General features: G+C 45.4%; 6 protein-coding genes across 6 annotated transcripts; 3 read left to right on the forward strand and 3 right to left on the reverse strand.

Moving 5' to 3' along the window:
- Positions 1-603: 603 nt before the first annotated feature.
- N7478_005340 (putative hydrolase, alpha/beta fold family) lies at positions 604-2,285 on the forward strand (the record flags this gene model as incomplete). Its single annotated transcript, XM_056921554.1, has 6 exons — positions 604-1,311; positions 1,367-1,527; positions 1,584-1,664; positions 1,734-1,857; positions 1,887-2,039; positions 2,100-2,285. The coding sequence occupies 6 exons, from the start codon at positions 604-606 to the stop codon at positions 2,283-2,285; spliced, it is 1,413 nt and encodes a 470-aa protein (XP_056779591.1).
- A 343-nt stretch (positions 2,286-2,628) lies between these two features.
- loc1 lies at positions 2,629-3,267 on the reverse strand (the record flags this gene model as incomplete). The annotated part of the gene is made up of 2 exons (XM_056921555.1): positions 2,629-2,913; positions 2,983-3,267. 2 exons carry the CDS (start codon positions 3,265-3,267, stop codon positions 2,629-2,631), a joined length of 570 nt encoding a protein of 189 aa, XP_056779592.1.
- A 408-nt stretch (positions 3,268-3,675) lies between these two features.
- On the forward strand, positions 3,676-4,452 carry N7478_005342 (NADH dehydrogenase [ubiquinone] 1 alpha subcomplex subunit 6; the record flags this gene model as incomplete). Its single annotated transcript, XM_056921556.1, has 4 exons — positions 3,676-3,718; positions 3,830-3,891; positions 4,017-4,163; positions 4,357-4,452. 4 exons carry the CDS (start codon positions 3,676-3,678, stop codon positions 4,450-4,452), a joined length of 348 nt encoding a protein of 115 aa, XP_056779593.1.
- Positions 4,453-4,786: 334 nt separating this feature from the next.
- On the reverse strand, positions 4,787-5,767 carry N7478_005343 (alpha/beta hydrolase; the record flags this gene model as incomplete). The annotated part of the gene is made up of 1 exon (XM_056921557.1): positions 4,787-5,767. The coding sequence occupies one exon, from the start codon at positions 5,765-5,767 to the stop codon at positions 4,787-4,789; it is 981 nt and encodes a 326-aa protein (XP_056779594.1).
- Positions 5,768-6,600: 833 nt separating this feature from the next.
- Positions 6,601-7,221, forward strand: N7478_005344 (uncharacterized protein; the record flags this gene model as incomplete). The annotated part of the gene is made up of 1 exon (XM_056921558.1): positions 6,601-7,221. One exon carries the CDS (start codon positions 6,601-6,603, stop codon positions 7,219-7,221), a length of 621 nt encoding a protein of 206 aa, XP_056779595.1.
- A 584-nt stretch (positions 7,222-7,805) lies between these two features.
- Positions 7,806-9,851, reverse strand: N7478_005345 (putative carboxylesterase; the record flags this gene model as incomplete). Its single annotated transcript, XM_056921559.1, has 5 exons — positions 7,806-8,570; positions 8,638-8,946; positions 8,994-9,316; positions 9,389-9,627; positions 9,691-9,851. 5 exons carry the CDS (start codon positions 9,849-9,851, stop codon positions 7,806-7,808), a joined length of 1,797 nt encoding a protein of 598 aa, XP_056779596.1.
- Positions 9,852-12,699: the final 2,848 nt, after the last annotated feature.

Genomic DNA, 12,699 nt, shown 5'->3' on the forward strand with positions numbered 1-12,699 from the left:
CTATCTAGGGTTACCGCATGCGGAAGGAAGATTGCCGCATTAAGCATCATCCCGTCATCACTTAGTATTTTTAGTAGGAATGTTCTTCGGGTACTCGATATTTTCAAAGCAGACTAAAATGCTTGGACCGCATCCGCTCGGGGTGAAATGAAAATTCTCGTTTTTATCATCGTCATATTCTATGACCTTGTCAACTGACAAAACCCTATCTACCCCCATGACCCACCATGGGCTCCATGCGCCTGAAGATGTTCAAGTGGGTTGAAGTGATGATCTATACCAATTTAGGAAATATACCCGGATAGCTGACTCATCATGCATAAATCAGCTGACTTTCTGCATGGATAAAAACTCGTATGCCAAGACTTCAGATCAGCCGAGGTTCTTTCCTTATGGGGAGCCTGTTGCAGGCCATCAGGTTCCATAGAAAACACGGTGGGAGGGAAGTGGGAAAAAACTAGTTCATTTCACATATCTCCCTTTTTCCTACTCGCATTTTATATTTTGCATAGCCCTTTTATTCCGTGACGATACTTTTAGGTTTTGATACTAGCACCTTTCAACCCATTTTCTTGATTTGGTCTCTTATCAGATTTGCTGGCAATGGGCTTGTTGTCATGGGTCCTTCCGAGCGGTCGGATCGCCTTCTACCACGCCAAAGACAATAACCTCCTCCTAACCAAGGCCTCGGAGAAATCAGATGTAAAAGAGCAAACGTCTTTAGTAGACATATGTCGTGCCGCGACCCCCAAAACCTGTCATCTGAACCCCTTGCTTTTTAACGGGCACCTGCAGACTGGCTGGACCCAGATGAACCCTGATAATGTTCCAGTCTACTACAAGAGAAAAGTCTTTGACTCGGACATGCCCATGTTTACTGGACAATATGCCATCGATTTCGCGGTTAAGCCATATGACATGCCCCTAGAGGGAGAGCTAACGGACAAGGCAAGGGAGTTTACATTGCCAGACGGCCTGCCACCCCGCACATCTTTCTTTTCAAACGAAGAATTCTCCAATATTGAATCAGATGATTCGAAACCAATGTTGGTGCTTCTGCATGGTCTGAGTGGTGGCTCGCATGAGATATACTTACGCCATGTCCTGGTTCCTCTGTTAAAGGATGGCTCCTGGGAAGCCTGTGTGGTGAACTCAAGGGGCTGTGCACAAACCAAGATTACCTCAGGTGTACTCTACAACGCACGAGCAACATGGGATATCCGTCAAACCGTGAAATGGCTTCGAAAGACATATCCTAATCGTCCTCTTTTCGCCATCGGTTTCTCACTTGGGGCTAACATCCTCGCTAATGTATGTATTGATATCTATCTCGCCGTCTTCATCATAGGAGGCTAATTTGTGATAGTATCTTGGAGAGGAAGGGGAAGACTGTCAAATCAAGGCAGCTGTCATCTGTGGAAGTCCCTGGAACTTGGATGTCAGTTCCACCACTCTTCAGCAAACCTGGATAGGTCGAGAAATTTATAGTAAGACCATGGGAAATAACATGAAAGGTTTATTCGAGAGGTTAGTGAATCTCTCAAATGCTATCTGCGACCCAGCCAATTAATAAATGATAACAGACATGTGGACTCAATTTCCAAGAACCCTCGCGTCGATGTTGAAGCAGTTAGAAAGAGCACTTACCTACACGAGTTCGATCGGTAAGAATGTTTCCACTGACTTCACCCTTGTTTCGATTATTTTCAGTACACTTATTGCAAATCATCTAGGAATTTACAATGCGCCACATGGGGCTATCCTACTGAAGGTGCATACTACCGTGATGCGAGCTCTACTGATGCGATGCTTGGAATTCGCATTCCCTTCCTCTGTATCCAGGCCGAAGATGATCCAGTAAGTCCTAAAACGTGTTTTATATACAGTCCATCCTGCTTATTGAAAATCAGATTGTTTCACCAGAGGCGCTACCATACCAAGAAATGACTCAAACACCATACGGAGTTATGTTAACCACATCCTGGGGTGGACATCTAGGCTGGTTTGAGGCTGGGGGTTCTCGGTGGTTCGTGAAACCAGTAAGTAAATTCGGTTCAAGCTCACTCGCCAACTTCGAAATCATTGATTGATTGAAATAGGTCAACAACTTCCTTAATACCATGGCGAAGGAAATCGATACAAAGATCCCAGGTGTAGTTGAGCACCTCGATAAGTTGCCGGGCCAAGTCGCATACCACCCTGGGATGGACAAGGATGCAGACGTGGCTCCTAAGCCTGAGTTTGGTCCTGTTCGTCGCAAGCTTGACATGAAACTAGCGCAGTAAACTTTCGGGTCAATCATGCGAGGCAGTCTCTTAATTCGTCGCACCGGGTATGGCAATGGTGAACAGGCCAATTGATACAAGGAAACATTTACGAGTATCAATGATTTCGGGCTGGGCATAGTATATTAAATTTAGAACTTTTGAAACACTTTCCTTATGGGGTTGAAAATATCTACCCGCAAAGTAATTTATGATTGACATGAATTCATCAATTTTAGGAGTAACCCCTTCAATATGATCAACGCTATTCACAGTATTTTGGATGTGACAAATGTAACTATAACCCCATAAAAACGCCGAGTCCTGTCTAGGTACATGAAAAAGGGTATGTATATTATGTCCCTCAAGCAAAAGAAACACTTTTCCGCTTCGGCTTTGCCGACTTTGAGCCGGCATTTTTTGTAGAAGCCGAATCATCGCCTGCCTTTCCGGAACCACCATTGCCCTTCTTGTTGCGGATTGAATCTTTGACAGCCTCCAATTTGTTCTTCTTATGTGCCTGTCGAGCTTCGAGCTCCTTTGCCCTGGCATCCCGGATCTCTTCCAGTTGGCGTGCCTTCATCATCTTCGACTCAATCTGGCCATCCTTCTCGGCGTTTACCATGGCAAGAATCGTCAAAATGCCCTCCTAAACCGTAGAGAAAATGCATCGTTAGCTAAAAAGAATTCCATGTTGGACGAAGGGGAGGTGGCGAACCTGATCATCCACAAAGGTCTTTCCCTTCTTCTTGCCCTTGGGCTTTACAACACCAACTGGTGTAATAGTATTTAACTTGGGCAAGTCAAGCTCAGCCTCTGTATACTTGCGCTTCTTCTTCTTGGCCATAAGGTCGGTCTCGGTGCGGGCCTTTGATTTGACTTCCTTGGGAGGAGGACGCTTGACATTCTTCTTGCTGGACTTGCTCACGCGCGAAGCAGAAGACAGTGGCTTAGAGCCACCCGCAGAAGCGCCCTTGGCCGATCCTTTATTTGGCGGCGCCATTTTGGAGGAACTGGAGGAATTGGAGAGTGTATTGTCTTGAAGTCGAAATGCGCCGGAAGAGATAATTTGACGTGGGGTGAAACAGCCAAGAATTAGGCAAGAGTCGTAGAACTAGTATTTGCTGAAGACGAGTCGAGATTTATGCGATAAACCACAGAGTTCTCGAATGAAAAAGTCAAACAAAAACCATGGAGCAGGCAACATGCAGTTCAACAAGCAAATCCAGAAAAATTGAAGGGAAATTTTTTAGAAGGGAAGGCGGTGAGCCAAGACCCGGACCACCACTCAACCTCAACTGCGAAACATCCAACCCGCTAGAGCTCACCAGTGACAGTCCAATTCTCTCCTGTTCCGCCCTAGAGATTGTACCCTCACTGGACTGAGTGGGACGCTGATAAATTCTTCACCATGACTATCAACCCTACCTACCTCGCCCAGCGGACGCGTTCCTGTACGTACCTTTCCTTTCGTCGATCTCCCCGAGGAGTTCCGATCACCCACGACGCATTTACCACAATTGAAACCTACGAACATGTCAGATAACTAACAAAAATGCCGACAGCCGTCAACTGGAACGATACGAAGTTCCGAGTCCTCAAGTCCTACCGAGAGTGGCTGCGTGCGGTCAGTATACCCCAGATCTCTAGACCCGCCATGTTCTTGCATCAACAGCCAATCGCTGCCGAATATATGGTCAGCACAATGTTTGATCCGAACCACAACTAACATTCGATATTTGATGAATATAGTCCCCTGAGATCCAGACCATGTACTCCTTGAACATGCCCGTATCCGCCATCCGTACCAAGATCCGTCAGGAATTCGAGAAGCACCGCTATGTTAGCCAAATGAGCGTCATCGATGTGCTGCTTTACCAGAGCCACGCTGAGTTCCAGGTCAGTCATGGCACCATGCAGCTGAGGGTTCATATTTGGTGGAGATTTGGGCATAATTGCTTGTCTCCAGTGGGATGGCTTTTTTTATTATGCTCAATTACCTATACATCACCGAATCCTTGGCTTCTTCCCTGCTATTCATTGAATATAAGCTAATGGCTAGATACAGGAAACCCTCAACTACTGGAAGCAGTTGTCTCATGTCATGAAGTACTTCCGCCCCGAAGAAGACCCCGGTGCCCGACTACCCCGCAACTTTGTATCGGGCTTCTTGGAAGGCCGCAATTGAAAATATTGTTTCCCGTAACCATCCACTGCTTCAGTTTTCCCGTTTCCTAAAGTTCTAGTCCTTCGTGCAGCAGTTGATAGGACTGCCTTAACGATAGAGACGTGACGTGTGTACATATTGTCTGAGTAGATCACCAAATTACTTCTTTTTTTTTGTCTCAACTCAGGTGCATACTTCATATTGGATAACAAGATTTATCAGGTTCTGGTTTCAAACCTCGATTTCATTATTTTGGGTTGTTCTAATTATTGCAGTTTTCCTGCTCAAATTGCGGCGTATAATCACAGCTAAATTGAAATAGCAAGAACATTATCCCTTCTTTAGAACGAGCTCATTATGCAAATATCAAACTTCGCACCCAATCACTCCGTGCTAGTTTCGCCCGACGACTGATCGGCGCATTTGGTACAAAAACATCAAACCCATGCCAGCAGCCCGGCCATACATGCAACTCAGTCGAGACACCAGCTTTCCAAAGCGCAGATGCATAATTAACATCCTCATCACGGAAAACATCCGTGTCACCCACATCAATCCACGTGGGCGGCAATCCACCAAGATCCTTAGCACGAGAAGGAACAGTATACATAGTGACATGCTCGCGGTTCACCCCTAAGGCATAGTTACAGGCGTCGACACTATTTGACCTCGTCCACGGTACAATATCTCCAAATTGCAGCATGGAATGAGTCTCATTGCTATCATCAAGCCACGGATACATCAACAATTGACCCCGAATCTTTGGCCCTGCGCGATCGCGAGCTAGCAATACGACACCCGCGGCAAGATTGCCGCCGGCTGAACTTCCACACACAATCAGATGGTCGCGGCTATACCCTAGCTCTTGGGCATTGTCGTTCATCCACAACAGGGCCGCATAACTATCTTCTAGCTGGGCAGGTTGGGGATGCTCCGGTGCTAGACGATATTCTGCAGAAACAATGATAGCACCGAACTCTTCCACCCAGTCTAGTACACCTTCAATTCCCACGAAGCGGCTTCCGGACATGTGCCCACCGCCGTGCATGTGAAGAATTCCTGGAGTTTTATATCCTGGCTTTTCGAGGAGGGATTTATTGACTTGTTTCGGGCGGAAAATAGATGCTTTCAGCGTCCCTGCTGGTCCTTGGAATTCTTTTTCTTCGTGGGAGATGAGATGCTCTCTCCCTTGTAGAGTCTGTTCCAAGGAGAAATCCAGGAATTTGCGACGAGTGGCGATTTGCTCTGGCGTGCTGATATTATCATTTTGGGGAAGTTGGCTGTGCACCTCAGCGAGGTCGGGATGGAGTGGTGGCCTTGGAAGAAAAGAGACCATTGTGCTTGGAAGGTTTGTATATGTGTGTACGTGGCTTGAAAGTGGGTCACTTCAATGTTAAGGAAGCTGAGTTCAAGTTGTAAAGAATATAGTAGATACTATTCAGAGTTGAGTTCTCAAATGTGTAGTTTTGTTTATGAATAAAACAGGCGATTATACCATTTATATAGGGAGTCTAATGCTTAATATAAATGATATTATGTAGTTAATTTAATTCATAATTAGACCGTTTTGATTTTTAAGACGGCGACATCAGTTATCGGGGCCGAAAACAATATGCGTGAACTAAAGTCGGCGTTTTTGTCCGTCACTGACTAGTTGAACTTCGCAACTGTGGATCTCTCCGAGTTCGGGTGGATTTTGAGCCGTTGGATCTCTCCGAGCACCAAGTTGTTCTAGGTACAACATACAACATACAATGATCTTTTAATTTTTAATTTTTAATTTTTAACCAACGCTGGTCTAATCATTACAAACAAGATAAAAAATTGCTTGGCAGCGAGTGTGGTCACACGCGACAATCAAATCTACTAATGATAACCGACTTTTGATGTGGATTCGCAAACTCGAAGGGAGATATGTAAACAAATACCCAAAACGACTCGCGAATCTCGTAATTGGCAATTTAAAAGCTGCTTTTTTCATCGCATGTTAGCCCCTGGACCCTGAGCCTAGCCTTTGCCGCAAGGTGGGGGGGGGGGGGGGGGCAGAGCAGACTAATAAACTAGGCGGCAAACTATCGATCGCTAACTAACTTACGTCGGAATTTAAAAGAAAAATCTGTCTTCTTTTTTCTTATTCTTATTTTTCACCATCTGCAAGGCGACTCAGCAATGGCACTCGGGATCTTTTCTTTCGGCTCCTGGATGTACAAGGCCATTTCCGTGGCCCTTTTGGCTTCATGGTCAATATCCACACTGATCTTCACTCTTCTCAATGTCGTCAACGACAAAGGAAGTCTCATGGAGACAATCGGATCAGTCAGTCTTCTCACATATCTGGCATGTCGCCTGATCCTATTCCTCCAGCCAACAACTAGTCGAAACGATTCCATTGCTCACTTCTTTACAACCGCCCATCTACGATCACGTAAAGAGGCCCTCGTGATGTTTCTGATTTCATGGACTTGGCTCTATGAACTGGCATATCAATTCTTTTTCATGCTGTTCGCCACGATTTTTGGAGGTGCTATCGCGGTTGCTATCTATAATGATCCAGATCTAGATCTAAGCGAATCAGATATGGACAATACTGCCCTGGCTAATATCGAAGAATTCACAGAAAAGTCGGGATTGGATCTACGGACAAGCCTGAACTGGGTTCCACCTAGGGCGTTGGTTTATGTTGGTCTCATTTTGTGGCTTAACTTTGCGTCTCTGTGTGTTTATGTACTTCGCGTTTCGTGGAGGTCGGCTAAAGTCGCTCTTGGAAATTCATCCCACCCTCCAGTATAGGTGAATGAGGTTAAACCCCGGGGGCTTCGGATGTGGTAAGCTTTTCATGTTCAGAAGAGCCTCATTTGGAATTTTCAATATAAAAGCAGCATATGTGCCTGGTTGAAGTCGGGTACACATTTGTCGGGTTTCCAAGGTTGAATTCAAAGTCTACTACTGACCGGCCCCTGAATTTGTCTATCAAAAATTTCAGGGGCCGGTTAGTATCCGGAAATATAACTTTGGAAAAAGAAGACCGAAAGAAGACCGGGTTCATGCCGGAGTCGATTGAACCTAAATTCCCAAGGGCAAAGTATACAGAGATGCACAAAGTCCATAATTTTGTCCTTTAATATTTCCTAGTCATAAGCTACTTATGGACTATCCTGGAAATATTGCTGCTTCCTTCTTATCGCATTTGTAGTCACCAGTAGATGGGAAATCAGCCAATCAATAACCGTATATCCACTTCTATTCAATTTCCTTCTATCTGCTGAGGACTTGAATGTCTATATGCGAAAAGCAAAGGGTGATATACAAAATGACTTTTTTTGCACAGTTATGTTCATAATCACACCAGGGTGTCAACATTGACTAAGTCTTTTTTATTGGGGCACTCGTGGACCGACAGACCTCCAGAATTGACAGCGCTCACCACGGCCACCCTCCCAGTTGAACGCATCTGCCAGGCTGAACTCATTGGTAACGCCCGGTCCCTTTCGAAGCCAGTAAGATAGGTCATCGGTAACTTTATCAAAGACTGTTGTCCCACCAGTGGTGTTCAAGTTCATAAGCACGGGTGAATCTTCAGTCCACGCTGGCCAGTGGATATCTCCATTCAAGCCTTCGGGGACGGTTGAATTGTCTGCACCGCCCTTTGCGTCCTTAATAGAGACAACCGGGGTGTCATTAATGATAAAATTACCCCAGATCTTTTGGAATGCACTTATAAATCCACGAGTAGGAGTAGTTGCGCCAATGGAAAAGTATGCTGTCAAGTCCGCACCGTGATATGCGGGCGTGACAGAGTACTGGTATTTCCAGCTTTCTTTGAGTGAACCACCGGAGAACGCATCTGCGAGCCAGTATGATGGACAGCTGAAGTATGCCTCGGCAAATACATTAAAGACGGTTTGCTGGAGACCAGTTGCCATTTCTGATTGATTCAGAGCCGTTGGACCACGATACCCTAGTGTGTCATATCGAGGGCCATTGTTTTCAGGGGATGTGGTCCAGAATCCATAGAGATTCTTCAGGCTAGAGTAATCATGAGAGGAGAAGAGAGGGAATGTCGATTTTATATAGCCGAGGAACCTCTCAGTGGTGTTGATGTACGGAGGACTGAGAGGAACACCATCATTGGCATTATTCTAGAAATTGTTAGCATGCAAGGCGTCTTCGGCAACAGTGATACTATAATTTCCATGGGTCACTCACTCCAGATAACACACGCTTGCCGCTCACTCTTTTCCGAAGCAATTGCTTCGATGGAAGTTCTCGAATAAAATCGCCGTCGATCACAGGTAGGAAGGCCCAAGTACCCCATGCTCCTGAAACGGAGACATTGCCACTGGCATATTGCAATGTGTCGGTGTCTGTATCAACAAGGCAGTCGAACATAGCCGATTTGGATGTATGACCGCCCTTGTAGCATCCTGCTTGTGCTGCAAACTGATGATAATGATTTGTGGGTACTTTGGCGTCGTACTGGTACATTGGCGCAGTATACGGGCTCGCGGCAATGATCTATGTATGTCAGCCAGGAGATCTCAAATACTTGAGAGTAGACTAACATTGTTGAACAAGTGATCTTCGCGGCCGCCATAGGCCATTGCTTGTAAAATCACCGACCCTCCCCCAGAAGACTCACCGCCGATAGTGACACGGGATGCATCACCACCAAATTTACCGATATGCTCTTGAATCCACTCTAGAGCGAAACGCATATCAAGCAAGCCTGCATTCGCTTGTCCGTGTTTGTGTACGTCTTCTGATGACAGGAATCCAAAGGCGCCCAGTCTGTATTGAATCATGACAGCAATGAATCCATTGCCATTTTCCTTGATCCATTCACTTGGGTCGTACTCTGCTCCGAAAAGATTGTATCCGCCGCCATCTATGAGATGTCAGTTCCGGTTTCTTCTTCATTTGGATAAGTTCGAGGCATTCGGGTCAAGTATAGACTTACGGATCCACATCAGAACGGGAAGGTCCTTGGCTCCTGGCGGAGCGTACAAATTCAAGAATAAGCAGTCCTCATTTCCCAATGCCGAATTAAATCCATAAATCTCAGGAAGTTTCGCACCACCAGACTGCGGACAAAGTGGAGGCTGCTCAATAGCCGATTGAATCGAAGTCCTGTTCACTGGAGGGGGCTGTGGGGCTTGCCATCGCAGCTTTCCAACGGGAGGGGCCGCATATCGAATCCTAGCCACGAGGCAATAAGCAAAACAAAATTCCAAGTCGATTCCAAGACAGTATTTCTCTCACCCCTTGAAGATATTGAGATCATAGGTCTCGCTATAGGACCCCTGATAAGCGGTGTAACCAAGATCAACCACCGGGTTCGCCGTATGGAGAGGAGTAGCACCAGCCAGGGTAGCAGTGAGCGCCAGAAGGGCGAGGCTGCTTATTCTAGCCAAGAGGCCCATTTTCACTAGCTACCTTTCACGGCAGTTGAGTATGGTCTAAGAGGAGGGACAAGAAATGTCGGTATTTCTGTGGGTTGAAACGATGATGATTGGTGAGAATGCCGATCCCAGCCCCTTATGTACAGTTCATGTATGTAGGGTCAAGCGTCTGACTTTGCTTATGGAATCACGATAAAGTCCTCGTGCTTTGTCGAGTTCTTTAGCAGGATATAATAAATTGCGAGATGGGCTCACTAATATTGGTTCATAGCGACCGCGTAACTCTTCATCTAAGTTTGCTCTCTAGCTTTCGGTGACCTTTTTCGTTGATCCACCATGCTAGGGGCACGAGGCTAGACTGGATAGATTGTTTCTTGTCTGAGTCGTCGCATGGAGAAAAATGTCATCCTAGCTGGTTACTAACATTAGTTCCGAACCTTGCAATCCTGTTGAATCGTGGGATTATGAAGGAGTGGGTAAGCTAAGCTATCGCAGACGTCGGGATCGTTCTGATTGATTTCTTGTCTGAGTCGTCGCATGGAGAAAAATGCCACCCTAACTGGTTACTAACATTAGTGCCGAACCTTGCAATCCTGTTGAATTGTGGGATTATGAAGGAGTGGGTAAGCTGAGCTATCGCAGACGTCGGGATCGTTCTGATTGACCCGTCAGTTGCTTTTTATCCACAATCAATATAGTAACATGGGGGCCAAAGTGAACCCATTCAATACAGTAGTGTAACCTTGAAACTCTCGTTGCTAATATGATCCATCTGGTCGGGGCTGACGGCAAATGTTAAATGCGTGTTAGAATTGCTAAAAACCCACCTAAAGCCCTTTATTCTGTCGCTGTGACGGAAACACATACCAACTAAGTTAGAAACTTAATCGAAGCCCCAGACAACAAATTGAAGTGCATAATACTGCTACCTGCATGTATACAAAACGAAGCTTGGCCCTCCTATGGCCCCCTAGTTTAGAAATATTTTAGGGTCTGCTGAAGAGTTATATTTAATTTATCTATGTCCGTCGGTCTCCATGGAAGAATACCATCGATTTTGATTTGTCCTGCTATTTTTTTTTTTTGGTAGACCGACGCCCTTCATTCTTTTCCATGGACTTATCCCTTCGATTGACTTGTACACTTCACCTCCCACGATCGCGACCACAATGACGGGGGGAGTCGATCTCAGCCAGTCGCGAGTAAAAACCGTGACTATATGTTATTCAATTCCGATTCCATTAATGGTTTTGTTTACCGGGCTGCGATTTTTCGTCAAACTCCGACCCTCCTCTAAAAATGCAATAAGTTTTGATGATTTTATGATTACGGTCGCGACGGTCTGGTCCCACTTCATTTCCGTCGGAAACCACTTGGTCTCGCGTTTTTCTGGATATTCATCTTCTAACACTGTTTTCTTTTCGTAGGCCATATCTGTTGGGTTATGTATAAGTGGTTTAGTTTATGGTACGTTCCAAGGTTCCCGCGACGAGATCCCGGATGGGGCCGTGGACGCGAGACTAACCATACATAGGCCCACCATATGGTTTTGGTCGACATCAAGCTGCACTTCCTGATCATGAAGTGGAAAGTTTCTTGAGGGTAAGCTTCTTTTGAGTGTTAATATTACATTTGTTTTATGGTGATTCGTACTAAACAATCCGGGTTCTAGGGTGACTATGTCTTCAGTCATTTCTATGACTGGGCTATCGCAAGCATTAAATTATCGATCCTTGCACTTTATTATCGCATTTTCAGCACAGTTGTCTTTCGGCGAGTCATTATTGGCACGGCTTTTTTTATCATATGTTGGCTCGCGGCCATGGAAATCGGGCTTGGTCTAGAGTGTATCCCCATTGAGAGAGTTTGGAATTCCAATGTTGCAGGGAGCTGTCTAGATCTCGTGGCCTTTTCCTATTTTACCAACATCACGAACTTGCTCACAGATATATGGGTGTTTCTCCTCCCACTGCCGATTATATTCAAATTGCATGTCACCCAAAGACGGAAACTCGAAATAGCAGGTGTTTTCGCAGTTGGTCTTTTGTAAGTTTTCCTCGAGCTGGGAAAACCATACAAAACACCCGCTAACTATAGATTTCCTAGCACATGCGGCGTTACTCTTGCTCGTTTAACTGTTGTGGTCTCGCAAGGATCTTCCGACTTCACGTGTATGTTCAAATTGTATGCTCTCCGATTTCAAATTCACACGACTAATAACTGATTAGGGAATGGCGTTCCACTTGGAATCCTGTCTGTGTGGGAGCCCCTTTGTGGGATAATTTGCGCCAACCTCCCTTTCTTATACAAACTAATTATGGGATTCTTCAGAAAGGCCGATTCTCATGGGACCTCGCAGACTGGGGAGTCTGCTTCGCATTCAGGGTACAGGAGTGGGCAAAATGCTCAAAGGAGACATACAAGGAGGCTTAGTATGCATAGTGAGTGGATGATGATTTCACGGAACGAGAAGGACTATGCAACAACAACGAGTGAGACACGGATCAATCAGAGTCCTGAGATAGAATTGTTGAGGGTGCAACGATCGCCTTCTATGAACCATTCAGATACCCAAGAAATACTATTAGAGAGGTGACATTGGTTCAAGGTCAGTGGAATATATAATACTATAGAAATCAAAGATTTAAAGATTACGGTTAAAATTCAACTACATGCACTTGCATTTCATAATAGCTATTCAATTGTAGCATCTTTCAAGTTGGAACCGATTTTCAAATTCCAGGGTCCTATTGCGCTACGAGTTTCTGTTGCTAATATTACGTAGTACTATATACCAGGTATATAGTAGTTCGAAAGGCTCCCTCTCTAGATGGAACTTAAACCAAGCCAAGTACAGTATGCCTGGTTG

The sequence above is a fragment of the Penicillium angulare genome, assembly GCF_028827245.1.
Source record: "Penicillium angulare strain IBT 27051 chromosome Unknown utg000004l_segment0_segment0, whole genome shotgun sequence".
Lineage (NCBI taxonomy): Eukaryota > Fungi > Ascomycota > Eurotiomycetes > Eurotiales > Aspergillaceae > Penicillium > Penicillium angulare.